We start from the raw sequence: 27160 nt of genomic DNA on the forward strand, positions 1-27160 counted from the left end.
GGGTTCCAACGTGTGTAACCTGTTCTCGCAACCATATTATAAGGGGTTTAGGGAGTATTTTGTCTCCATAAGCACTAGCATAGTGCTGTACATATTACGGGCACTCAATATTTGTTGAGTGCATAACTAAAAGCAGACCAGCTCTTGAACCATCAATGCAAATATCAATAGCAAAGAGTAGGAATCATTAGGCTAAGACCCTGGGGAATAGCCAGCTCTATTTGGAGGAAAGCTCTCTATTATCATTTAGATGGTCATGACGTAGATTCAGTCTTAAGGACAGATGTGCTTCTTTGCTCTGTACCTAAGGAACTAAAAACATGTGCTTTGGTGTCAAGTTTCCCAATTGGGCATATTCTATAAATATCACTGAAGGATAAAGGTTATACCCACCTTCTTTCTTTATGTGATCTAATCCACATTACATATAACAAAAGCTTATGATTTCAGACTATAAAAGCCAAAAATAATAATGTGGGCCTAGGGGTAGGAATCATTTGCTACAAGGTATATTGGTTTTTGAGTACTTAGATACCAATAAGAAAAGCCTGGCTATTTTCTTTTCCTAGGAACACAAAATATTTAATTGGGTACATACTTTTAAAAAGAGGAAAACTCATTTAGAAATGACCTACTTCATTCTTATGAAAGGATTTTTTAATATGTTTCAGAATTTGGCCCTATAGCTATTCATTTCTTATTCTAAGGTGGTTTTAATTTTTTAATTTATGACAGTCACACGTATAGTGTGACCTCCAAGTTGAACTCCTCCCAGCCTGGATTTTCTCTGTAAGTTGCTAAGAGTATTTAAAACTGAGTGTGGAGTCCTTTCTACGATATTCCTTATCAAGCATCTAACTCAAGATGCAACCAGGCAGAAACAAAACAACAGCCACGCTAACTAGGAAGGGAAACGCAACATGTTTTCCTGAGATGATTACAGGAAAAAGTTGATCCAACTGGAAGACAGGGGCTAACACTATTATAGAAATGGGTAAGTTTATGTACACCTAACACACAAGTCAACTAATTACAAAGAAAGTTAAAAACAAGACAGAACAAACACTCCCTACTCACCCACACTCCCCCCACCTCCCCCTGCCACCCCAGCACGGCAGTAAGTTTTTCTTCTCTTCTAGTTTTTGACAGGAATCTGTGTAAAGGACTCTTACCCGGGGTAATGGCTGGCTGTCTCCATCTTTTAACAAAGGATTCCAGGGGCAATTTAAATTATGCAATTTATGCTTCCATATGACAGCATATATCTTCATGAATGAAACCGCATGGACAATTTGACACAATAAAAAAAAAAGGAACAGGAGCTTGCCAATAGCAATAGTTGAAACAGAAATATATGGTCAGAATATCAATATACAGGAAAGATAAGAGACTCCAGGGAACCTCGTGGCAAATCATAGTGAGGCTCTGAATGGCTCCCAATCTAAAACTGTTTTATAGTTGGAAAAACATTTTAATGATACTATAATGGCTTCATGGTTTTAAAGCCACAACAAGTTGATATGGCAAGTTGACACTAAATACAGATGCTCCTTGACTTACGATGGGGCTATGTCCCAGTCAACCCACCCTAAGTTGAAAACATTGTAAGTTGGAAATCCATCTGATACACCTAACCTACCAAACGTCACAGCTTAGCAGAGCCTCCCTTAAACGTGCACAGGACACTTACATTAGCCTATAGTTGGGTAAAACCATTTAACACAAAGCCTATTTTATAAGGTGCTGAAGATTTCATGGAATTTACTGAATACTGTACTGAAAGTGAAAGGCTGTATGGGTACGGTTTCTGTTGAATACGCATTGCTTTTGCACCGTCCTAAAGTCAAACAATTGTAGGATGAACCATCATAAATCAGGGGCTGTTTGTATTCCTTTCAGTACTTTAGAGACTACAAAAATTTCTCCCTAGATAAGGCCACACTGAGATGGGTGCCTTCATGTGTAACTCTCCAGACCTGCTCCGTACAGGGTAAGCAGGAGGCAGAAAACGCCCTGTGCTCCCACCCATGAGGGGTGTGATTCTGGGTGGGCAAAGCAGAGTCAGATTGGGCTTATAATTCTTCTCTTTGAAGGGTCTCCACGACGAAGCTTTAACATGTTTCAAGGAAGTCAGGTGACTCAGAACAGAATGCCAGTCTGTCTTCCTAACAAGGGGAACAATTTGATTATCCTGGTTACGGAAGATAAAAGATAACACTGGAACATTTCCTTTCAGAGAAATCAGAAATCAACTATGACTTCTCAAGTTTAAAAATATTTTTCTATTGCATGTGTACATTTTTCTTGTAATGAAACTCTGACCTAGGGAATGGGTTTCAGTTATTGCATTTGACTGGGAGAAAAGAAATAGATGACTGTGGACTTCTTCTTCTTCTTTTTTTTTTTTTTAAAGCTCAGGCTTTATGTTACTGTCACCGAATTTGGCTGTTGCAGCTTTGAAGGCTAATGGTGGCTGTAATGTACCAAACAGTGCAAGAGAGAAGAGGAGTGGACATTAATTTAGCTATCCATTTGTCAGGATTCAGTCTGGAAGATTTTTTAGGAACTAATCTAAATCTAGGGGATAGCCTGGACCTTTAAAATGGGACACAGAATCATTCAGCTGCATAACCTTTAATCTGTTTGGAGAAAGGAGCAAATGTTAAATTCTACAAGTGTACTTTCTGGGCAAGATAAATATATATAAGACTGCTTGTTAAGACACAATAAGCCTAGAAGATCACATCCATTAAGGCAACGAATTCTACAATGTTGTGTTAGTAGCAATTTTAGTTTAACTACTCTTGGGTGTGCCAGTGAGATTCTGGGCATTCATTACCCCAAATGTATTTTATGTGCAGGGAGGATTCAACTGCTAACATCAAGAGGCTAAAGTGCATCTATGAGATCATCTTACGTTACCTTGAGCTGAGAGGCCAGTAGCAGAGAGACAGAAGCAAGGACAAGTTTCTGTTAGAGGTAGCTTTGATGTGGACAGAAATAGAGCATTGTTTATTTTTAAAATTTCCTCTTAAATGGAGTCTCTGCAGTTGGAACTGTGATAACAGTGAGTTGTAGCTGTTTGAGGACATAAGATTAGCTTTAGTCTGGAGTGAAGGATTAAGAGCTGTGAACTGAAGCGACTCTGCTGAGTTGCTGAGATTGATTGTGAGGGGGGAGGAGTTCAGCGAGTGTTAAGAAAGGTCTTAAAAAAAGGCATAAGCTAGTGAGAAGGCCAGCCGCAAATGAAAAGTGTTGTTAATATAAAAGAGAAATGTGGTGTTTATATACCGCATGAATAAGGTCTCGACTGCCTTAAAATGTAAAACCTGGATAGCTACCTAGCTGGCACCTTCTAGAATGAGTGGTAATAAATGCTGGCTCATACCTGGGCAAGTTCTGCAAAGATGAAATAGACTGCTGATATGTTTTTTTAAAGGGTTAACATATGTAGGGCAGTGGAGAATTAGGCAATACATTTTATACTAATATCTAAAGGGCCCTTCACAAGAGTACAAGTCTAATTTGGTTTATGAACTGGGTAAGAGGCAAGAAATCTGAAAAGGTAAAAATCTAGTTCTTAGTATGAAAAGCTGATAGCACGGTTACTCTGGAAATCAGAGTTAGGAAGAAGCATCTTTGACATGCTTATGAATGGTATAGAAAATGGAAGGAATCAATTCACTAGGCCAACAAACTGAGTTTACTTAAGTTTACAGAGGGAAGTAACAAAGAGCCAAAACAGAAACACACACAGACAAGAATCTAGGAAGGAGCCTGGTTGGAGCTGAGTTTAGAGTGAGACATGAAAACCAATTGATGGATTTTCAGAAGATTTCAAATTAAGTGCTGGCACTGATGGTTTTGTAACCAATGTTGAGAAGCACTGGCTTCCTTAAGGGTTCTCTTTGTTCCACTGTAATGGGTAGAAAAGTGAAGAAAACTGAGAGTAGGCAATCTATTGCTATATTCTACCAACTGATGAGGCCTCCTCTTTCTTCGAACACTTTGAATTTTCATCATCTCTATCTTATTGACTCCCATGAAAACTGGAAATGTCTCCAGCATGTCAATGAAAAGGAGAGCAATGATATCTAGGGTGCTAAAAAGGAGCTGACCATGAAGGGTGGGGAGTCAAATACTCAGTGTTCATAAAGGAGTCCAGTCCTTGCAGTCTCACCAGTTAACAAAATGCAGTGGAAAAGTTACTCTTTCAAGAGATTTTTTTTTTTTTCTCACAGAATAATTAATTTCACATGTTTTTGTGGTAAGTCCCTGTAAACACAGGTTGGGAAGGCCTTATCTATGGAAATCCTTCATGTCAAGTGGACATAGTACGGCTGGAAACTTTCCTACTTAGGTAGGCAGAGGAAACCCCATGGCTCCGAGACGAGCCACATCAAGCAGTATGAGCGAGCCACTGGATGCCAGGAAGGGCTGGATGGCATGCCACCTCCCTCAGTGACAGAAACGAGAGACAGTAAAACTCATGCTGAATAAGAGTTTCAGACAGTCCAAAAAGATAAAGCCGCAGAGTTAGAACCACAGTGGCTGCCTCTTCCACTCCTCCAATATGTGACCGAGGGCAGGGAGCGGCACGCGAGTGCTCAGCATGGAAAAGACAGTGACTCCCTCTGATCTCTTGTGACTACCTAGGCAACACAAACAGGTAGTAACACTGTCAGCGGGTACTCTCTGGAGCAGGAAGGATGACTATGCATTTAGTAGCATGGCCCAAATAGGCACATTGAAGTTAGGTGTGTATATTTTCCCTTACATGGACTGAGATGAAACTAAGACAGAGACAAGATTGAAAGCCACAGTACTTACCATTTCATCAAACATGGCTAAGTAGAAGCTATAGGCGTGTTCTCTAGCAGCCAGCTGCCATTTTCCCTAGCATTTTGCTTTGAATAGTGATGCTTCAAAAAGAATTCTTTTATGCATAAGCTGCAAGATATCTGACGTACTGTTAAATGCTTGGATGTTTCTGAGGTCCTTAAGATTCAACTTAAGAACATAGTATCTAATGTCGCTGGAGTTCCAAAATAAAGGAACAATTAAATTTCAAGGATTTAAAGGGAACTTTTTGGCTTCTTTTTATACATACCAGAAAGACAATATACATTCAGGACATTTTCAATGGTAATGAAGGTACCATACCTGTGATGATGGTAAGGATGGTGGTGGTGGTGGTGGTGGTGGTGGTGGTGGTTGTTGTGGGAGGAGGGATAGTTGTGGGGGGATCTGGATAGAAAAAAAAAGGAAAATCAAACCCACAATGCTGAACACAACAATGACCAGTAATGACAAAACAAAGGCATGAGGACATTGAGATGTTTGTTTGATGGCTTCCCCCTTTAAAACCAAAAGTTCTTTCCCTGCAAGATTTATGTCTTGTAATTATATCCCAAAGCCTTACTTGGAAGAGCTGAGAAAAGAAGAAAAGAGAATTTTCGTTAATGAAGTGAATTAGGGATGAGGAGATGTGAAGAGAGGGGAAGAAAAATCAAAACATACAACACCCCTCTTCCCTACCAGATTTCAAAGGTGAGGTTAAATCAACTCAGTACCAAGAGGGTACAATGACTGCCATTTCGTTTCAGCTTTTACAGATGGGAGGAAGGAAGAGGAGGTGGTGCTGCTCTATTAGGGGGCTCATATCAGCCAAGGATGAGTGTGCCCCTGCACACTTGCTCTCTGTGACTGTTAACTTCATTATTCTCCATCAATACATCCCAGCAGGAAGTAAAACTACTTCTACACTCATAATAAATACAAAGAAGAGAGAATGTCACCAGTAAATATCAAGTTCCAGGCATGTGAGATTTTACTGAGATTTTATTTTTTAAAAGTCAATAAATTTTACAACTTATAAATATTAATAAGTTGCCTTTGCTCATATTAAAAGCTTGACCTAAGTGGACTACAGTGATAAAACTGAAAGAACGTTTTCCATCTTGTAAACAAGAGAACTAAATATAAATGAGACTCGACCTTCAAAGCCAGGAACCTGATAGGGAACCCTCTGTCAGATATTTGATATACTGTATATTCTTCTATCGTCTCAAAAATTACTTGGAGACAAGGGAAGGGCAAATATGAAAGAGAAAAAAAATTCTAAGACCAAATGATCAAACTGAATGTGTTAAATTGTCAGCAAGACTTTGAACTAAGCAATCATTCTGCTATAATAGAGCATAAGATGATTTGAAAGCTTTTGATTTTAAATTTTATCTAAAGCACATCAACTTTTTCTCCCTGACACATCTGGTGTCCTTTTATCTTCAAGTGAGCTCTCAGATTGTCTAATTAATACATCAAAACTTTAATTATATACTGCACCTTTATTGGGCTTGGTGCAACTTCCCAAAAGTTTATAAAAATATTATTTTGGTGCTTGGTTGCAAAGTCTACTTAAAATGATTCCTACCATCGATCAACAATCTGAGGTTTTAATTTTCTTCACAAACTGCTTCTCTCACACAAACATACTTGGATGAAATTAACAGAGAAGAAGCTACTGTTCTGTTCGATGGGAGGCTCCGTTCCTTTAAGTTGGGGATACAAGCAGTTTACATTTTTATTTTAAAGGAGCCTCACAGAAGTCCAAAAAAGCTTGTCATTTAAAAATAATCTCATTCTCCTCCAAGAAGTAAAAATGATTAAGTTAGTAATTTTAAACTACCTGTTTAAAAGAAAGGCAGAATGAGAAATGCAGTGATTCAGGCCATATGTTCAGTCTTGCTCCTTCACACTTTTTACGGAGGCCACAGGTGGGGAAGCATTTTGTGAGCTGGAAACTCATTTGGATGCACCTACACACCTGCTGCAGGTGCCAGTGCAGATACAAATGAACCAAGTGCACTGACCCCTGAGCCCAGCACTAAAGACATCCCGCTCCCTCCACTACACAACTAAACTATATCCAGAGAGGTGCCTGCTGCCCTGCACGGGGTCAGTTAATGTGATTTTTCTGTTTTGCTTGAATTACTGTATCTACCACTGAAAAGGAACATTTGTGCCTGGGAGATTTTCCCTGATATACTATAATCCTATTTCTTTTTTTTTTTTTTTTTTTTTTTTAGACGGAGTCTTGCTCTGTCACCCAGGCTGGAGTGCAGTGGCATGATCTCAGCTCACTGCACCCTCTGCTTCCTGGGTTCGAGCAATTCTTCTGCCTCAGTCTCCTGAGTAGCTGAGACTACAGGCATGCACCACCACACCCGGCTAATTTTTGTATATTTTTTAGTAGAGACGGGGTTTCACCATATTAGCCAGGCTGGTCTTGAACTCCTGACCTTGTGCTCCGCCTACCTCGGCCTCCCAAAGTGCTGGGATTACAGGCATGAGCCACCATGCCTGGCCTATAATCCTATTTCTGCACCTATTCTAAAGTATTGACATAAAGTGTGTGATGTCCACAATACAATAAGAGTAGATCTGAAGGTGATTTGAAAATATGATTATGAACCAAGGGGTAGACCAGACTAATGAAGGTCATCAGTCCCTCCCATTTTGTGCAAATCACATGCTTTCAATTATCTTTATCACGACTGGGGCAACTGTTGTCCTTCACATCTGGCTAAAGTGACCTGAAAGAATTAGATTCCCTTAACAGGTTTAATAACCTCAGTGCTTAGATCATTTCTAGCAATAAGAGCAATGTGAGGCCACTATTTAAGAAAGTACAGAATTGGAGTTAATGAGCTGTGTTTGACATGTAGAGGCTAAAAGAATAAAACCAACTGGGGCTCAGGCACTAACCAGCTAGATTCTTCATGTGTAGAAGTTGCTTCCAGAGAGTTAAACTATATGGAGGCATGCCAACTTTTAGTTCATAAAATACTTCCAAAATTACGGTAGTAATACAACAAATCAGCTTTGGAAAGAAAATCTATTCAACACCTTCCCAAAATGCTAGAGTATTTTGTTAGTAGACTAGTAATACCTTAGGTGAATATTCTAACCTGTCATCTCAAGTATTGTTACTAGGACTGACTAGGGGAGGTAGGTAGTATATTACGGATCTAGAAAGTCCTGAGACAGGGATAGGTGTACCATCTTGGATTAGGGAGACATGTATATGTAGCTGTGCCTGCCTTCAACAGGTGGATCCCTATATTTCTTGGCTTTCAAATAATGTACTGTGGCCCAGACAGTTAATTCTAAGAGGATCATCTCATATTGAAGGGGATTGTTCTATTGGAAAGCAGTGAGAATAACAGAATATACAAAGAAACACAAACTTTGTTGTGGACTTTAGAGCCAAAGTATTTTGGTTCTAAAACACATTTAGAAACCTGGTGAAGTTGGGGAAAACTGTGGGACCTTTCTGAGCTTCAGTTTATCATCTGTAAAATGGGATCATGATAATGCCTGCCTCCTGGTGTTATCGTGGAGATTATAGGAGACCATGCATGTAAAATCGTTACCATAGGGCATGGAATAAAGTGAGCACTAAATAAATGCTAGCTATAAACTACTATCCAAAATTATTCAAATATAATCAAACCCACAAAATGTTTCTTCTCTTGAAATGCAGGAGCAGTAAGTACAATAAATCAAACTGTTTTTCCAGATAACTTAGTGTTCTGAATCAAGGAAGCACATGACAGACTAATGGAAATTTGTTACTGCTTTTTATAATCTGCAGATTGTAAAGAGCTGGACTGAAAGCCAGTAAACCCGGGCAACAGCAATGTCGGGGACTCCCATGAGGCGCAGGCCCTTGTGTGAAGAGAGCACATGCAGAAAAAGGGAGGAATGTTCTTTTCACCCCCACCGAGCAGTCTGTGGAAAGAGGTGGCTCTGCATATCGCCAGCTGGAAACGGGCCATGCTGTGCCCTCTCTCACCTACGTAGAAAAGCTGTTCACTTCACATGGATTTCCTTAACTACTGGGAGAATTAATGTTATTATGTGTGAACTACAGACAACATTGGTAGTGCATAAAGACAAAACATACTTCAGAAGTCTACAAATAAGGTGATTAGATGTGATCTTTTAATTTTGCATTATGCTAGGAAAAAAATCTCAGGTATAGGCTGAGGATTATATTTTAATATCCATGCAGATACGGTGTAAAGCATGCTTCTATTTGATTAAAAGGACTGCCACTCCTATTTCCTTCATAAGGAAAGTATCCTGGTTTTAAGACACTATGGTGTGGATATTTCATAGGTATAATTTATGCGTATCTAAACATTTATTCACATATACTTATACTTGTAAATTGGATTATTTACACTGCTAACATGAAGAAAAAAATGCCCCCTTCACACAGACACATATTCAAATATTTATAACACATTGAAATGTCGATGCCTCTGGTTACTCATTCTTTGTCATGTCAGTTCATGGCTATTTCCTGGCATATGAGGTTTCAATAGAAAAGAAGAGACTGAATTTGATATTATAAAACTAGAGAGGAGGTGCACACCTCAACTAAATAGAAAATATTCACCATTTGCAAAATCAACAGTAAGTTATAAACAGGAAGTAAGTTTAAGATGCCTGGAATGTAGTAGATGCTCAATAAATATCTGTTGACTAGAGAATAAAATTCATGAGGTTTTAATCATCCTGAAAATCGATATTAACAAAACAGACATATTTTTTTAAAAAGGCTTTTGTTCCGAAGCAGTAGCTACCGGTGGTTTATGTAGCTACAAAGGACCTTGTATTTGTTCTGAGTATTTACTGGCTTGCAACATCTTTTGAAATTTAATAGCCTCATGCTGAAAATAGAATAGTTCTGCTCATCAAAGCAGGAGAAAGGCTAGCCCAGGTATCATAGGAAAATACCACTGGGAATAAACTTTCTGAGCTGAAAAGCCACTAATTGGTAAGGTTGAATGTTTCAGTCATTACTTCTAACATAATCTCCATGGCATGTGCCCGAGGACACAGCTTTCCTTCTCAGCATGACCAAAGACTGTAATCTAGTAGAAACCCCCACGATTAGAGGGAGAGAAGAAAAGTCACTATCCCAGGTGGAGACACTAGGGTCCACCTCAGGCCAGGCTTCTTTAAGTTCTAGAAGGAAACCAACTGGTTTTTGATTTTCAACTTGACCAAAAGCTTTGGGAGTAAATCACAAGTAGCAGCTCCATGTGACTGACTCTAGTAGAAGAGCATTTTATCTTCTCACGTACCGTATACATACAGCATATAATCCGAGTGAGCTTTCCCCACTATGTTTGAAGCTTCACAGCGGTATGTACCATTATCTGTTTTGTTTAGGTTATTGATGAACAGGTTGGGCCCAGACAGTACGGCGTGTTGAGGCATTTCATCATCGACTCTCACCCAAGTTACCATCACAGGCCTGCAGGGAGAAGGGGAGGAAGACAAGTCACATTATCGTTTCCCATTAAGATGTCTGCATCAAACTTCTCACCCATGCATTAAATGAATCACATGCAGGGTAGCACAATTAATGAGGACCTACTGGAGATATTTTAAGTTCACAGAATTTACAACTGTGAAGTCTCCAAAAATCTGTTTGGTATACAATTTTTTCTTTTAAACATGATCAGGTGTTGAAAAACTTTGAACAGACCACAAGCAGGAGTCTCATTATTTCCAATTCATCTTCGACAAATCAGCAAGTAAGTGTGCGCTAGTTTTATGCCCTGCTGTGTGGTTTCACACCAATTCGGGCAGGACAGAGCTCACCCATTGTTAACATCCCATTAATTAGGAAAGAAATCAAGTTCTTGGCTAGTGATACACACATTCATCTGATGGTTACTCACACACCAAGACTTGCTTAGAAGCCTCTTGTGATATTTAAATGGATTTTGAGTTTCACCAAAAGGAATGGACTTTTATATCTGAATAGTGCTTTTCTTGGGCCTCTGTTTGAAAAACCACCTTTGATTCTGGAAAGACGTAATCATTTCCTCTTGTCCTTAACCTCTCCCCATAACCTGCCTCCCCCTACCCAGAATGCCACCCTGTCTTTGATGCCCTGGTCCACCACGTCTATCTGTTTTTTGGCAAATTGCCTTCTTTCCTGGCTCTCCAAAGCCTGCATATTGCAAGAACTTTCCCTGTGTGTGCACCTGCAGTGCCCAAAGCTTGTGGGTAGGGCTCTCAGGCTAATCACCATGGAATGCATTCCACATGGATCCCTTAGGGCCCAGGGCATCTGCTCACCAGAGACAAGTTTGTTTTAGTGATTTAAAGTACCACACTTGTATCCATCGGGAAAAAGCAAATTTCATAAGATTTGCCAAAGCTAAAAATGCATACACACCAAGTATCTTTTGAAAACTTCCATTCTTCAAGGCATTTCCCTCAACCTCCTACGAAGTTGAGGCTACATTTAGAATTGTGCCTGAAAACTTTCATTTTGAAGGAAGGACAACAGAGATCCAGCTCAGAAGTGACTTCCTTCCAGTTCCTACGGCTGCCTCTAGGAGCAGCGACACGACAAGAGAACCATGCTTAATGAAGAACGGATCCTCAAGTTAGCCCTGTCAAGTAGCATTCCAGTTTTCAAATGGGATGTGAAGTTCCAATTTTTCTTTAATTACACATGGGTTTGTCATCACAACCCAGTAAATTATTTAAAAATTAGTACTGCATATGTCCTCCTTGTAGGCAATGGCAAATGGGCCTGCCTGGCAATCAGACCTAATGTCCTGCTGCTTGACAGCTGAAACAATCAGTAGGGGTAAGTGCTGAGAATATTCACAACATTTAATGGCAAGTTAAATTACCATTTTTATTGTATGCAATTTCTTGAGAAAATAAATAGGTAATATGCTAGAAGGGATAGCAGTAGAGTAATGTGAGCTTGCTCACACAACCATATACTAGTTCCTATTTGAAAGGAACAAACAAATCCCTTCTCTGGCATAAATGTCCTGAAGGAAACATGTAATTTACTGTCCCCGTGGCACATTCAATTGAACGCAGTACCTTCTTCAGGGGAAAAAGACAAAAATAAAGTATAGGTTAGCAAGCCATATACTGTAACTGTGGCTAATGTGGCCGAACACAGGTACTGCAAGTGGCAAGAGGCCTCTGAGAATTTTTTTTTTTTCTTCCTCCATTGGATTATTTTTGAAGAAAGCGGCTAATTAGGGAATAATTCAAACTGTTTACAAAAAGAAAGATCTGAATCTTTGGCAGTGCTCAAAAGAGAAAAAGATCACTCTGCTGAAGCTTGAAGCATTCAAAACCAAATAACTTGGGGACACCAGAGGGAAAGTGAAACAGAACCAAGACCACTTTCCACCTCCTAAAGGTCATTTCAAACGCCACATGGTTAGCACAGAGGGAAGGAAATTCCAGCACATGGAGCAGTAAGTACAAAGATAGGGAGGGTTGAAATGAGAAGAGAGAACCAACAGCAGCCAGAGCCCCCTTTGGCTTTCTGATCTCTTGTCATAGTTCACTCCTGAGTTAAAATAGGGAGGCTTCTTTCCAGAGATTTCTGGGGAAGCTTTGTTAAGATACTCTGAATTCTTTATATGAAAACTGTGATGATGCTGGCTAGCAAAACTCTTTGAGGGAAAAAAAAAAATCATACTATGGGGACAGCAGAGGGAGCTCAATGCTGTTTTTTGTTAGGTACCACTCAAGTTTGAGTGCCCTTAATCCCAACCTTGACCTATTAGTTCATTTCATGAATCCTCAACTTGCTTTTTCCCCTAAGAAACAGAAACAGTCAAAAACAATCTTTACTAGAAACACAAAAGAAGTGTCCCCTGCCCACTAAGTAAACTGAATAATAGTTAAAGTGGTACCACTGTGTGGCTTTTTTTGTTGTATTAGTGATGATACATGTAGTTCCTCTAATTCACTTTGGATCATTTCACAGGGCAACTCAAGTGGCTCCTTTATACTTTCAATAAAATAACAGTCTTAGTTGTTTCTTCTTTTTCTCTTATGAAGTGGCACATATATCCTCCTTAAGAAAAGTTCCTGAGCTTTTCCTTACTAACAAAAATACTTCTGGGAGTCACGTATGAATGACACTTTTCTTTGAGGGAAGAAGATGCAAAATTAAAGGTAGGGCAAATTCATTTGCCTACAGCTGGCCCTAAACATAGCAGCTTAATGTAAGTCTTAAAACCATCTTTGTAGCAGCTTAGACATTAACACAAAAGGTGGCAGATATATCATTAGATTGTGGGGACACCAAGAATTTATTAGGATTATTCTTGCATGTGAGAGAGAAAATAGTCCTGACAATCATGTTGATGATAATAAAATAGAATTAGCTGAGATTTCAATCTTAGCTGGCATTTAATTTTTCTCCCAGTTCTGACCATTAAGAACTATGGATATTTATTTCCCCTCTCACTGAATATTCTTTAGTTCCTGAAAAACCATCCATCCTTTGCAGCAGGAGACAGGTGACAGGCCAAGGACTGGTGAACGCATACGTCTGTGTTGTGGCATTTACTGCGCACGACCCTCTGCCAACCTTGTCCTTCAGAACTTACTGGGGCTTCCCGATGGCTTCACATGTTAACTCAAGCGCGTCCCCTTCCCGGGTTAGGCCTTGTAGAGGATAAGTCATCTGAATATGCACTTGAGGCTTATCTGTGTGACAACAACACAAAGTATAATGTTTAGCAAATGATATCATCAGGCAAAATCAGACTCACACACTGCCTCAAAACCCACAGTACCAGTCCGGCACTTACTCTCTCCCATCCGATGCCTTCAGGAACACCCTTCTAATTAGTTAGTAATCCTGGCATTTGCTCAAATTAAATTGACTAATAACTCTAAGGAGTGAACCGCAAATAGATAAGAGATTCACGAGCCAACTGCGCCACATCAAACATTTCCTGTGAAATACAGTTTGTTACACTGAAGTTTATCTCCAAACTCACTCAAGCTAAAGGAAACTCATTTGCCTTCATGCTGAGGTGAAGCCATAGATATCTGTGGTGCTCAGAGTTGATACATTTTATCATATATCATATATTACTATGTGACAATATGTTGTGACACTGCATGTTAATAAGTTTGCCTCTTCTATGTTCTTGCTTTCAAATGGGAAAGGCAGAACTTCTGAATTCCACTCAAATGACTTCAAGGAAAAAGAACTGGGACATTTTGGGAGCCCTCCCAGGGAAACGTCTTTGACATCTCATTGCAAACATTAAAAAGAAAAAATACTGACATTTACTCAGGATCTACTCTCCTAGGACCGTCACTGGTGGTAGAACAAGCCTAGTTTTAGGGATGGGAACTCTGGTACCCACAGACTGAAGCAGCTCATCCAAGATCATGGAGAGACAGCCCCAGAAGTCTATGTTGGGATAGATTTCTGATTCCCAAGTGCATTTCCAATGGCAATCCATAATTCAAGCCAGGTATAGCTTCCTAATGCAGCGAGGTACTTAGGAAGGAGATGTAAGTATTCCTATTTCCACCAGCTACTTAAAACTGTGTGTGTCAGTGTGGGGATATGGCTATGAGAGATGAATAAGGGGAGGTTCAGGGAATAGGGAGGCAAGCTACAGAAGTTGGAGTTAACATAGATACATATACAAATACATTAACAAACAAAACCTGAATGGAATTAGGAGATTGTTTTTTTCTGTGCTGAACTAACAAGCTATTGATCCCTAAATCAGTTATCTCATTTAATTCTGTGACTCTGTAAATGCATATTTTTGGAAATGTACCCAAGAGTAATAAATGTGAGAGGGCGAGGCATCGGCTGGCCGAAAGGTCAAAACAATTACCATAGTTTTACTTTCTCAGACAATCATACCACCTAAACAACAGCCCCTTGGCCTTTTACAAGCTGTGGTTAGCTCATTAACATTCATCCTATGGAATAAGGGAGAAGATAGAAATATTACGGCAAGGCTCAACCAATCTCATCCCGTACACAGCTATATAAGCTGCACAAGGAAGTCCTCACTAGGGATGGCTGCTTTCTAGATGTATCCTTATGGTCTCTTTCCTATCACGAATCTTTCTCTCATGTCTCTAAAAATTACATGGCATTCAAAACCTTTTAAGAGAGCCCCCTTGTTCACCCACCAGTGTGCACTGCATACTGTGAATTGGTAGTGCTTTCTGAGAAGCTAAGTCTCTTGCCAGAGAACGTAAAAGTTAACAAGCCCAGAAGCTCCAGCTGACCCTTGCAAGTTACACAGTTCTATTCTTGGACACGTTGGCGAAGAAAATGTTTAAGAGCAAAATGGTGTGGAGGTTTCCAGATACTGATAACTGGGTCGGGAAGGTAGTCATTAAAGAAAAGCAGAAATGCTTGTAAAGAATAAACAGGATGACCTTGAACTAGCACTGGGTGGTTCCCGAGCTCCTGGGAACCCCCGTTTAGAGACAGAGGCCACATATTAGGCTTACTACAACTGCTGGGCATCAGGCGTGGGTTTATTGTTTGTGGTCGTGTAACACACATACACACACACACTAGTAGGTGAAGTTTAGTTTTTAAAAAAGATACAAAAAAAAAAAAATGAAAGAAGAAGGTTATGACACTGGACACACAGAAAACAAAAGACCTGCGACCTCATAGTTCATACCCAGGAACAGGAACACTTACTAGAGTTCCCAGTTAGGGGATCTCTAGCGTTCTTACCCATGAAGCGTTCTGGGTGAGGCTAAATTTAAAGCCCCAAATTTGGGCTGAAATGTAACATTTGCTTATAGGTTAATCTCTGATCTACAGAAAGGCTACATTTTTCATGTACTGCTGACTTTGGCCATTAATTAAGAAGCAGCAGAATGCTTGCTGGCCTATGTGGAAGGATTTTGCTTTTCTTCTTTTTTCCTTCATGTAATTTACAAGCAAACAGAGAGGGCATATTTTTCAGCACAGTGCACTAAGGATTTTACATCCTCAACTTCCATCAATAATAAAGACAGTGTTGAAAAACTTAACCCACCCTGCCTCTTCAGTCCCACTGAGTTTTAGTTAAATGCTTTTTTATGTTCCTAATGAGCTGTTTATCAGTTGTCAATTATTCACATAAATTAGGAAGAACAAGCTAAGGATTTGTTATACCTGCAATTTATTTTAAAAACCACTTACTAAATCATAAAAAATACACCTTCAGTTTTGATAACTGATTTTCCCAATTTACTCTTTAAGTTCTGGAGAAACATCTACTATCTACTTATGGCTACAGCTGCCACAGTTACCGTAATAGCTGGCTGAAAAGGTGAGCATTAGTCTTGCTTGCATTATACAGAAAAATGTTTCCCTCTGTTGACACATGCAGTATTTATAGGCATATTATCTGACCATGGGCAGATGAGCTTTCCTCTCGCCCAGTCTAGGAATCAAATATTATAGAAGGTCTATGTGCCAAGATCTATCCCTGGGTGATGGAAACTTAAAAACAAATTCTGTTACCCTTCCTTTGTCCTGAAAGAGAAACTTAAGCATTCTTAACAGGTGGAATAGAAACCCTGGGACTCCACTGGCATCTCTAGAACTAAGGGACATTAAATTTTCCATTGAAGAGCCTAACTACGATATGAATATGTCAAAATACCTAACAATCCAGATGGCTGACTGACTAGCCCAGAGCTCATCATTTATATTTTAATTATGTTCATAAATCAAATGTTATAACCCACCAAATCTTTTCTGAAACAGAACCAGCCTCCAAGATTTATTTTTAAGTAATGAGGTAAAGCCTAGTACATTTTCTGGGGGATCATTTTATGCCTCGGTTGGTGTTGTAAGGCACAAGGCCAAAAGCCAGATGATACTTTCTACCCAAGTGCAATAACTGCCCAGAAATGTATCACTCAGAATGGCTTAATGTCATTATAAAATGGAACTGCTATATAAAAATAAGAAAAATAGTTAGGTCTGTACACTTAAAGAACATTACAGTTAAAGACATGGCATCACCAACAGCCAATCAATTAGGTTGAGGGATCTGAGGTTTTCATAATACACTGTAAATTTTTTTAAACCCCGTAAAAGACATTTAGCAAGACTGCTACAGCAGACAAAATTTGTTCATTAGTCAAAGTTGCACAGAGGGTTAAATACCAGGAGGCTTTAGGTCACACTATAGTAGCAACCAATTAAAAAAATAATATTAGAAAGACATTCTGATTTCATGAGACTTTCTTTAAATGTACTTTGCTCTCTCTATAAAGGGAAAAAATATATAAAAGGAAACTCTTAAAGAGGTTGGAATGGCTTGCTGGCAGATTACAATTGATTTCATGCCAGTCTGACCTTGCACCACATTCTGTGATCTTTTCAGAAGATGAAACTCAAGATTCTGTAACCTGTATTTCAGTTTCCTATGTAAATGAAAAGGCACAGTCTCCTCTGTAGGTCCAAGCACTAATATATCAGGTCTTTGCATTCCTTTATTTAGAAAAAGGTACTTTGCAGTTTCTTCATGACTGGGATGTCACCCTTCCCGGGTAGCAGAGAGGAGCAGAGCTGAGTCAATGGAAAAGGCATACTGATATCCTGGCAGGAGACAAGCCAGTGGGAGACCTATTGTCCCGGAGATCCCACAACCTTCCCTGTCTTCCTGAGAGTTTCTAAATCAGGAAATGCAGGTGTCATATTTTCTTTGATGTGCTGAATGCAACCAGGTCCAGGGACTTGAGTGCAAATCTGTTTCTGCAACTGCATTTGGGACACAGGCTCTTCTTCATGTTTCTTACTTAGATTTCACCCAATATTCTGAAACACCAGGGAGTATGGGATTTGATGTTTGTGGATCAAGTGCTAATTGTTTCAAGTCCTACCAGGGAGAACTCAAGGGCAGCATGAGCACAGATGATATCAGAATGTCTTGGTAACGGGTCTGGGTCAGCCCCTGTGCATTCAAGTGAGGAAGAATTGACTGAAGAGTCTTTGTCAATCATGGAGGATTATTGGAGTTTGGAGTAGAACGACAATGCAAAGATTAACCTGAGATTTGGTGAACGTTAGAAGCTGTCTGAGCTCAAAGCAAGAATCAACCCCTACAATATGGCTGTCTAAATTGTTGGGAGAGGATAGCTTTGCAACTAAAGAAGGGCCATGTCTAGCAATGCCAGGTGACTGGGATTGGTGAATGAACGGAGTCACACAGAGCTCTCGGGGGAGGTAAAGAGAACATCTTGCAAAAGATTTGCTTTCTATTGTCATAATACATTCGTGAATAATTTTCACTGCCATTTATTTTGTTTGTTTGCAAGGTGAAGAACCTCCTGCTGTTACATCTGTTGTTATGAATTGTAGTACTGAAACTGGGCTCTTGAAGAGGCCTGAACTATTGTGAGTGGGATGAGTCAAATCTGGTGGGACTGACGTAAGACCAATACCACAGTAGAATGCAATCTTCTCTTGCTGCAACTTTCAGGTAGGTTTGTGGGTATTAGAATTACTGTTTACCCAGAAGAATCAAATTTGATCTCACGGTGTTGTGGCAGAAAGCTTTGTTCCCAGTGCTTTTTAAATGGGGGTACATACCCACAGAATATTCTTCAGTGTCTTGGAAGCAATTTTCATCATTTGTAAGCAAACACTGGGCAAGAAAATCCCTATAGCAAGATTTTCTGTACAAGACTGTTCCCTCTGTAACAACAGAGGGTTTTTGTTTTGTTTTGTTCTGTTTCTTGAAGTCTTGGTAACTAGAACAGTGCCAGGGACTGGCACACAGTAAGCATTTGAGACACAGTTACTGGATGAGTGAATGAAGGAATAAGTGAATGAGAAAGTGAAGAAATATTGGGGCATGGACTTCTCCTTCCACCTTTACTACTGATTAAAAAATAAATACAATCAGATCACAAGTTCCTCTTAGTCCTCATCACAAAATATACTTGCGTTTTTCTTTTGGAAGGTCAATCCAGCTCCCCAAATCGGAAGTTCAGCCCAGGTGCTCTGCTTTACATATTTCCACCTCACTACACATTTATTTAGCACTTCTGGTGTGTGTCTAAGTGGTATCTTACAGGAAATCAGAAAGGATGTTGTTTGACTATTCCTTTTAGACTTTTAGATGCCAGCTTCACAACTATTTAACCTTCCACAGAATCAAAATTTGACCTTGAGTTAAAAACCATTAAGTGAAGTATGTACATTAGAAGACTGGTTTCACTGTGTAAGTATTCGATGTCCACAGCCACGCAGACACATCTGTTACAAATACATTAAGGTCAGTGAGATGAGAGGAGGCGGTCCTTAGTAAAACAGGCCTCTTTCTGCAGGGTATGCATTCAGAAGGCAGGTTTCAAGGCAAAGGCTTTTCACTTAAGGGTCTTTCCAGTCTTGCTCAGGACAATTTGCCCAACACTCACTCTTTGTATTTTGAATACTGGTTACTTAGCCTCTTGACACTTTTGGTACTGCAGATTGTATCACTATCAATCTATAGTCCTTATAATATCAAGAATTTGGAACCAACACTACTCTGTGTTAACACAAAGAAATAATAGGTTAAAAAATTAGCTTCAATTGGGGTTCTTCATTCCTTGATTATTTCTCATAAGGAATCATTTTTTTTTTTTTTGAGACGGAGTCTCGCTCTGCCGCCCAGGCTGGAGTGCAGTGGCCGGATCTCAGCTCACTGCAAGCTCCGCCTCCCGGGTTCATGCCATTCTCCTGCCTCAGCCTCCCGAGTAGCTGGGACTACAGGCGCCCGCCACCTCGCCCGGCTAGTTTTCTGTATTTTTAGTAGAGACGGGGTTTCACCGTGTCGGCCAGGATGGTCTCGATCTCCTGACCTCGTGATCTGCCCGTCTCAGCCTCCCAAAGTGCTGGGATTACAGGCTTGAGCCACCGCGCCCGGCCAGGAATCATAAATACTAAAATAACTTCCCTGAAACTCAATTCATTGCTTTAAAAAATAAATAAATAAAAGGGAGAGTGGGAGGAAGAGCGTATTCTGTTAAAAAGAGAGACAGACAGACAGGCAGACAGAGAGAGAGAGAGAGAGAGAGAGAGAGAGAGAGAGAGAGAGAGAGAGAGAGATTGAGAGAGAGAGAGAGAGAGAGAGAGAGAGAGAGACTGGAGATCAGAGAGAAACAGGCCAAATCTGAAAACAGCAGCTATTATGCTTTGAAGAATACAACCTGGAAACAGAATTGATGAGGGAGAGGATTTGATATCGAAGCTGCTCTTGGAAACTATGTGTTATCCTTCACTCCAAATAGGAAAGATTTTCTGATTTCCAGGTTTTCCTCTCTCCTTCACTGCAGGGCACTATCGATACCCAGAGAAACATTTATTTTGGCACAGATAAAGAACAAGTTTTGATCATCTCCTCAATGCCCAATTTTCCTCCAGTTGAGGGAATGAAAGAAAAAAAAAATCTACCCTTCTCTGGACCTTGGATGAACAGGGCTATGGATTTATAAAATACCTAGCTACACTCAGTCAATAAAACTCATTTTGAAAATGATGCCCACGTATACGATTAACTGTCAGATGATAATCAGAGCAGGCATGGCATTCAAACACCCATTTCTAGAGTCTTTGTTTTCACTCTTCCTTTCAAAACTCACCTCTGAATTTTTTTTTCTTTTTTTCAAATATGCACAAACACAAAACCTTCACAAAATGAGGATTTTTGCCAAACATTTTAAAGAGCAAGGCTATGATGGGCGAAAGCAAAAGCCACACAGCAGTAATTCAAGAGCTTCATATTCACCCCAGTCCAGAGGAAGGCTTTCCTCCCTTGTGCAAAGCAATCTGAATTCCATACTGAGGGTCACAGCTTTTCTTTGAATTCCCAGCTTATGTCGCTATGTGTTGCCACCTTGATGCTATTTAGACAGTTTTCTCTTAACGCTCAGACAGTGAACTATTCCCGTTTAAACAGGTTTTTATTTGACAAGAGTACATTCCCTCAGATCTGAAGCTCTACTAACCGTGCTACAATTGTATCACGCTCTGCTATAATCAACCATGTTGTAAATTTGGGCAACACCACCTGTACAGACATTCGCAAGAAAAAAATGCACAGAAAGATTTTAGGGTCATACAGCTCAGAACATTAAAAAGCAAAACTGTTCTCTGCATAACATCTAAGGGAAGAGAGCTTTGAGCTCTTCCAGCTCGGGAGCATAATTATTTTCTGTTTTAAACATTTAACTGTGTGCTGCTGCGGTACCCTTGCTGAGTCTCAGAATGAAAGCTAGAAAACTAAGAGCCCTACTGTATGTTCTTCATTCCCAGCAACATTCCTATGAGAAAACCTTATTAATGAGCTTGCAAACGAGCACCCAACAGGGAAATGTCACAAACAAGAGCGGCTAATGCCCCAGAAAATCAAATAACTGAACACTTGGCTGATTGTGGTGCCTTTCATATTTATAATAAAAAAGGGGGGGACTTTAATTCACTGATTCTGAAGGGGTCAACACCTTGCTGAACAAAACAACTCATTTATTTATGTTCAGAAATCTCCAGATGATAAATTACATTGATGTTAATCACTTCAATGCATACTACACAATTAATATCTGTACTCACCGAAAACTTAAGGATTATTAAAAGTATGACAGCATACACATCTGGCTGATTTTTCACATAATTGGGCACAACAGTTTCTCCTGGTATCACAAATAAGAGTCCTAACAAACAAACACTGCAAAATCCTGGTTCAATTAATTAGGACTTAAATCCACAAGACAAAAGCAATTCCAAGGTGTAGCTCCAGCCTTGTCTTCTACGCACTATGGTAGCACTCCATTTGAAGGAGAGAAGTGCAACACTTCCCCTCTTTTTATCCCTCCTCTCTTTTTCCCTGTCATATTTAAAGTAAGATATTTAATGACATATAATGCAGGTTTTCATTATTTCATTTCCTTTTTAGCAGTATTTTTAAAAAATTACTTCATGTAGAATTCAAATCCATGATCTGTCATTTAACCCTATTCGTGTCCTGGTAAACATCCATTCCTCTTAGGTGGGGATAAAGAGAGGTTTCCATAAACCTTCATGGAGCAAAATCAGCCAGGCTTAAACAAGTGAGCATATTTAATACCAACGATATCAGATCAGATTTGCCCCCAAGGTAGCCTTATTTACTCGGAGTAGACTCTGAGGTCCATGAATGGGATCAATATTTCCTAGTGATAACCTATTGTTTGTCACTGAGAACATAAGAAATCTTTTTAGGTGGCAAAGGAAAGGACATTGAAAAAAATTAGTTGTACATTTATTTTAAAGCTTATTAGACACTATACATAACAAATGAAATGTATATTTTAATACATATTTTTACATAGGCCCTGGTTAGGTTAAAGCAATAAAGTGACTTAAAGAAAAATTCTAAATCAGGTAAAAATACAGATGACACATGAACATGGCAAATTTGTGCAAGTGGTCCTCAAATAACTGAATTTAGGAAAACCCTGAGGGGTGAATGGACTCCTTACATTGTAAGTAGAATATGGTGAATATGTGATTGTATTCATCTTTTCCAGGTCGATAGCTATCAAAGGGTTTTTAAAGGGGCCAATGATCCCCAAAAGGTTAAGAACTGCTGACTTCAAGGGCATGAGTCAACATTAAAATACAGGTGCAATGTTACTCCTCACAGGCATCCAAAATAATTCAACCTCCGTGCAGACTGGCTACTGAATAAATCATTCTAGGAATCTCATGTATTCAAGTGTCTCTTCTTTCCTCATGGGCATCAAAATGTGGTGCTACCTGTCTGCAGAGAAAGGACGGCTGTGGGGGGCACTGGAGTTGAGCCATCAACAGCACTGGACAATGACTGATCAGCCTTCAGGGCCTAGTGACTGAGTGCTTCAGGCATTTGAGGAATGAAGCTTTTTGTTACTGCATAGCCGCTAGTGTTCAAGGAGAGTAAAGCTGGTAGGAAATGATGTAGAGAATTCCAATTGTGTTTGAAGAAGCTACAAAAGGAATTCCTGGCTGACACTGTAAAGTTCTCAATAGTGCTCTAGGAGTGGAGCGTAGTGAACTTTCTTGAGCACAGAGAACCTTACTTAAGATTATCAAATCAGATGCAAAGTTCCATTCAGGTTAATATAATGCTTTGTAATTCTTAGCTTTCCTTTATATAAAAATATTTTTTCCTTATGTATATTCCAAAAAGTGGAATAAAGGCTAAAATATTTGTATGATTTTCTTGGATTAAAAAAACAGAGTCTCCCACAAAAAGGTGCCATATTAGAATTTAAAATGATCAGCTGGTGCATCCTTATTTTTGGACAGCATTAGAGTCACTTTCCTGCAATTAAAGGCTATCAGTACTTTGTTAGATTGAAGCCAAATGGATTCAGATGTGGAGCCTTATTCCTTTTCTTAGAAGGACAAACCTCCAGAATCTACACATTATGGAAACCAAGGCTTATAAGGATCATTATCAAGTTTTTCCAAGGAGTAAGAGATGTAACGCTTGAAATATTTCGCATTTGGGAGTGAGGGTAATTTGGTAGGTGGGAGGGACTATATTCTACTTAAAAGATATTCTGGGAAAATACTGAAAGAGTTTAGGGGTGGAAACTGGGTGAATATCTACTCAGGACATACAAAGGAGCTAATGTATTATTAAAGCTAATGGGCCCCTACAAGGAGAGTTAATGGATATTAACTTTGCTTAAATGAATTACATATTAACAAAATCACAAGAGATCTACTATCTGCTAATTTAGATAGTATCTGATCATTTCTGTTTTCCCATTAGAGGGACATTATACCACAATAGTTTTGGTGATATGAAAATTATAAGCATGATGCCCATAATGAAGCTTTATAATGAAGCAGATGAAATGAATTAATGAGGAAATCCTGCATTGTGTAATGTTCAATTGAGCCAAGTTCACGGAATTAAGAAAAGGTTGGAATGGGATGGCTTCTTAGAAGCAACATTTTATAACTTTTCCTGCCTTCCCATTTTGCTCAGATCATTTAGATAAATAATAGGGCTTGCATGGAGTTGAATGGTGGCCCCCAAAGATAAGTCCACATTCTAACCCTTGGAATCTGTGATTATAGCTGAATTTGGAAAAAAAGGTCTTTACAGATGAAATCAGCTTAAGGATCTCAAGATGAGGCCATTCTGGATTATCTGGGTGAGCCCTACATCCAACGACAAGTGTCCTCATAAAAACATACAGAGGAGAGACCCACAGAGGAGAGGAGAAGGTCATGTGAAAATGAAGGCAGAGAATGGAGTGGTGAAGCCACAAGTTAAGGAGCTCCTGGGGCTCCCAGAGCTAGAAAAGTCAATGAATGATCCATCCCTAGATTCTTTTGAGGGGAGGGGGTGTGGTCCCGCCAAAACCTTGATTTTGGACTTCGGGCCTCCAGAGCTGTAAGGAAAGAAATTTCTGCTATTTTAAGCTACCAAGTTTGTGGCAATTTGTTATGGCAGCCCTAGGAAATTAATCCAATGATTCATAAAGGGTAAAGCTTTTCCTTCATCTGACATCCAATCACTGCCATCCCAACCAAACTCTGGTAACATTTCACTATGCATACTCAAAGATCACCTTGATTTCTCAGAAGCTAAATACAGAGTGAGAAGCTGGCTACTCAGCCACAACCTTGGCATAAGAATGGCTTTGTGCAGAAAAAGACTTTTTCTTCTTCAGTAGAAGGGTCCAGAGGAGAAGATGAGGAGACCATATTCAGTCTACAGGGCATGGTAAGGAGAAAACCTCACTCACAACAATCTAGCTTTTATTGATAAAGCCATCGAGATTGTGGCAATGATCCCGAAGAGTAGACTTTTCAACTCAATTTATATTTCAGCTATAATTTAAGCTAAAATAGAGGAAGACATGCCATTTAAAACAAAATACTGACATAGAATGGGAATAAAATCCCTTCTATAAAAACTTCAGTACTTATGATGGGATTAAAAGAGGGGGAAAATTGCCCTAGATTTTGCAGTTGGCATAGAAATGATGACAGTCTATATGCAAATAAATTAATTAAGTCATGTGTTAGAGCAGATTGAAATCATTTCAGTTTTACCTTTGGGTTCAATGTAGCATTTTCAAATCCTCATTGGCACTTTGTAATACGGCAGTACAGTATTTCAATAAAATAATCCTTTATTTGTCTGCCAAAAACAAGAATTCTATGTATATTATATAAAATGAATGCATTGAATAAATGGCTTCTGAAGAGTTTCTATGGAATCGCAACTCTACGCCCTCAGATTAAGATACTGAGGTACTCACACTGTACTTCTAGATACCGCTGGGTCTGCAGGTTTCCAGTGACCGCAGGGTGCTCCACCTGGCAGATCACTGGGACCCCATCGTCCTCCTTGTGCACTTTCAGCATCAGCTGACTGGTCACAGTGTACATGTCTGACCACTCTTCCACCTCCGATTTGCCTGGGGAACAGAAAATGTACCAAGACACCAGAGTTGGGTGAATTTCCATCAGTTTGTTTTTATGTCCTCCCCTCTGTCCTCTAACCCTGACATTGCTATTTTAACAAATATGATGGCAGTTACTTGGGATGAGAGTAATCTGTGAATAGTTACCTGATAAAATGTTTATTTCCTTAATTTCCGACTTTTCAACCTGGCAGCATAGTATTTAAGATATATTTCAAGTCCGAATAGCATACACTATTTTTACTGAAATATATTATGTATGGTTCTTCTATCTTAAAACCTCCTGGAAATAGGCAGCTGAAAGTTGAGCCATTTTGACATCTGGCTGCTCAAGGTATTCAGGAAGATAAAAAGAAAAATGTTTTTCACCCCTACAACCATCTGAACTTGAAATATCAACTAGGCGGTCATGCCATTCAGAAATTCTAGGATATTATCCAAATCCCCTAAGTAATTCAATAAGCAGTAGAGTTACAAACAACCCCCTTTGCCTACTCCCATCATCAACAATTAAGAGAGAAAGTAACTAAATGGATTTACATAATTGAAATTGTAATTGAAATGTTTAAACTCTGAGACTTTTGGAAGACCACAAAAATGCAGTGGCAGTGGGCTAGAGCAAAGTAAGACACAGGGCTTGGGGCCAGATGGGAGACATGTCCAAGAACACCCAGAAAAGGAGGGAGGAGGCTTCCGGATGGAATGAATAGGCCAAGGCAGTCCCTTCCTGAACTCAGCGCTCCCAGGAACATGGCACACCATTAACTTTCTTTTCATGTTTTGTACTTATCGGTACACATTTAATGGCTGAATTCACTTAGACAGAAAAGCAGAGAGGAAATGAGAAACTCCTTCCTTCCAAAACCATACCTAGGAAATAGGAGATTAAAACAGAACAAGCTTCTTGAAATTTAAGCTGTTATATATAGATTTATCTGCTTCCAGATATAGATTTCTATATCCTCTTTCTAAAAGGGCTGATTCTTTTCTTTCTCACGCTCTTTATTTATTTAACAAGTACATATACAGCACTTACTTTGGCCCAAGTATTAGCTAAATACTTTACAACTATTCACTCATTTCATCTTCATAAAAATTCCATGAAGTATGTAATATGATTATTCCTATTTTAGAGGAAACTGAAGCATACCACTAGCATTTCTGTCAAACAATTAGAGGAATTCAGCTCCTAAGACCTTTGTGCAGAGTACTACCTGCAGGGTAACTTTGAAAAGGAAGGAATCTGAATGCAGAAATACATGCAGAATTCAAGATAACTGGCAAAAAATGGTCAAATAGGGTATAGGCTGTCTCCTTTATCTGATGCAACACCTGAGGTGACAGGCATTTGTGGATCCAGGACCCAAACCCGGGATGGCCCAGTACAGAGGTAAAGATGATCAGAATGGGGCTAAAGGAGCTGCCTTGTACCGTCATCACAAAATCACAGACTGCACAAGAACAGGCTGGTGAACTGGGCAATTGAATCATAAATTTCACAAGAAAGGTGGCCCCTGTAAATTCACAATTAAGATGAAGTTGTTAGTCCACTTGGTGCAACCACTCTTGTAGGAAAGCATATAGTCAATACAGTTGATAGTGCAATAGATGTCAGAATGACTGGAATTTACCATAGGAAAGACTGTTTAACATTTTTTTAAATGAATACCCTAAAAATGTGGGGTTCTGATCCCCTCTAGGTCTCTGCAAAAGACAGGGCAAAAGCAATTAGAGTTGAAGGTACAGACAGAGACAGCCTGAGCTCAGGAGACAGCCCTCATGAAAATTTTTCCTAGCCTAAACAGTTCTAGTTTACAGTTTTAGTTCTTTCTGGGCATCTGAGTAGAGTGACAGC

General features: G+C 39.5%; 1 protein-coding gene across 6 annotated transcripts in view; it reads right to left on the minus strand.

The window, feature by feature from the left end:
- Positions 1 to 27160, minus strand: part of CADM1 (cell adhesion molecule 1) — a 333283-nt gene that overhangs the window by 31033 nt on the left and 275090 nt on the right. For 3 of the 6 annotated variants that reach the window (XM_050758852.1, XM_050758855.1, XM_050758853.1), the window contains exons 5-8: positions 25141 to 25299; positions 13464 to 13563; positions 10158 to 10330; positions 5164 to 5247 (exon numbers count right to left, since the gene is read on the minus strand). In XM_050758852.1, the coding sequence (XP_050614809.1) occupies positions 5164 to 5247; positions 10158 to 10330; positions 13464 to 13563; positions 25141 to 25299 (516 nt within the window). The remainder of the gene's footprint in view (positions 1 to 5163; positions 5248 to 10157; positions 10331 to 13463; positions 13564 to 25140; positions 25300 to 27160) is intronic. The other 3 variants (XM_050758857.1, XM_050758856.1, XM_050758854.1) reach the window with 1 other exon arrangement.

The sequence above is a fragment of the Macaca thibetana genome, chromosome 14, assembly GCF_024542745.1.
Source record: "Macaca thibetana thibetana isolate TM-01 chromosome 14, ASM2454274v1, whole genome shotgun sequence".
Taxonomy (NCBI): Eukaryota; Metazoa; Chordata; class Mammalia; order Primates; family Cercopithecidae; genus Macaca; species Macaca thibetana.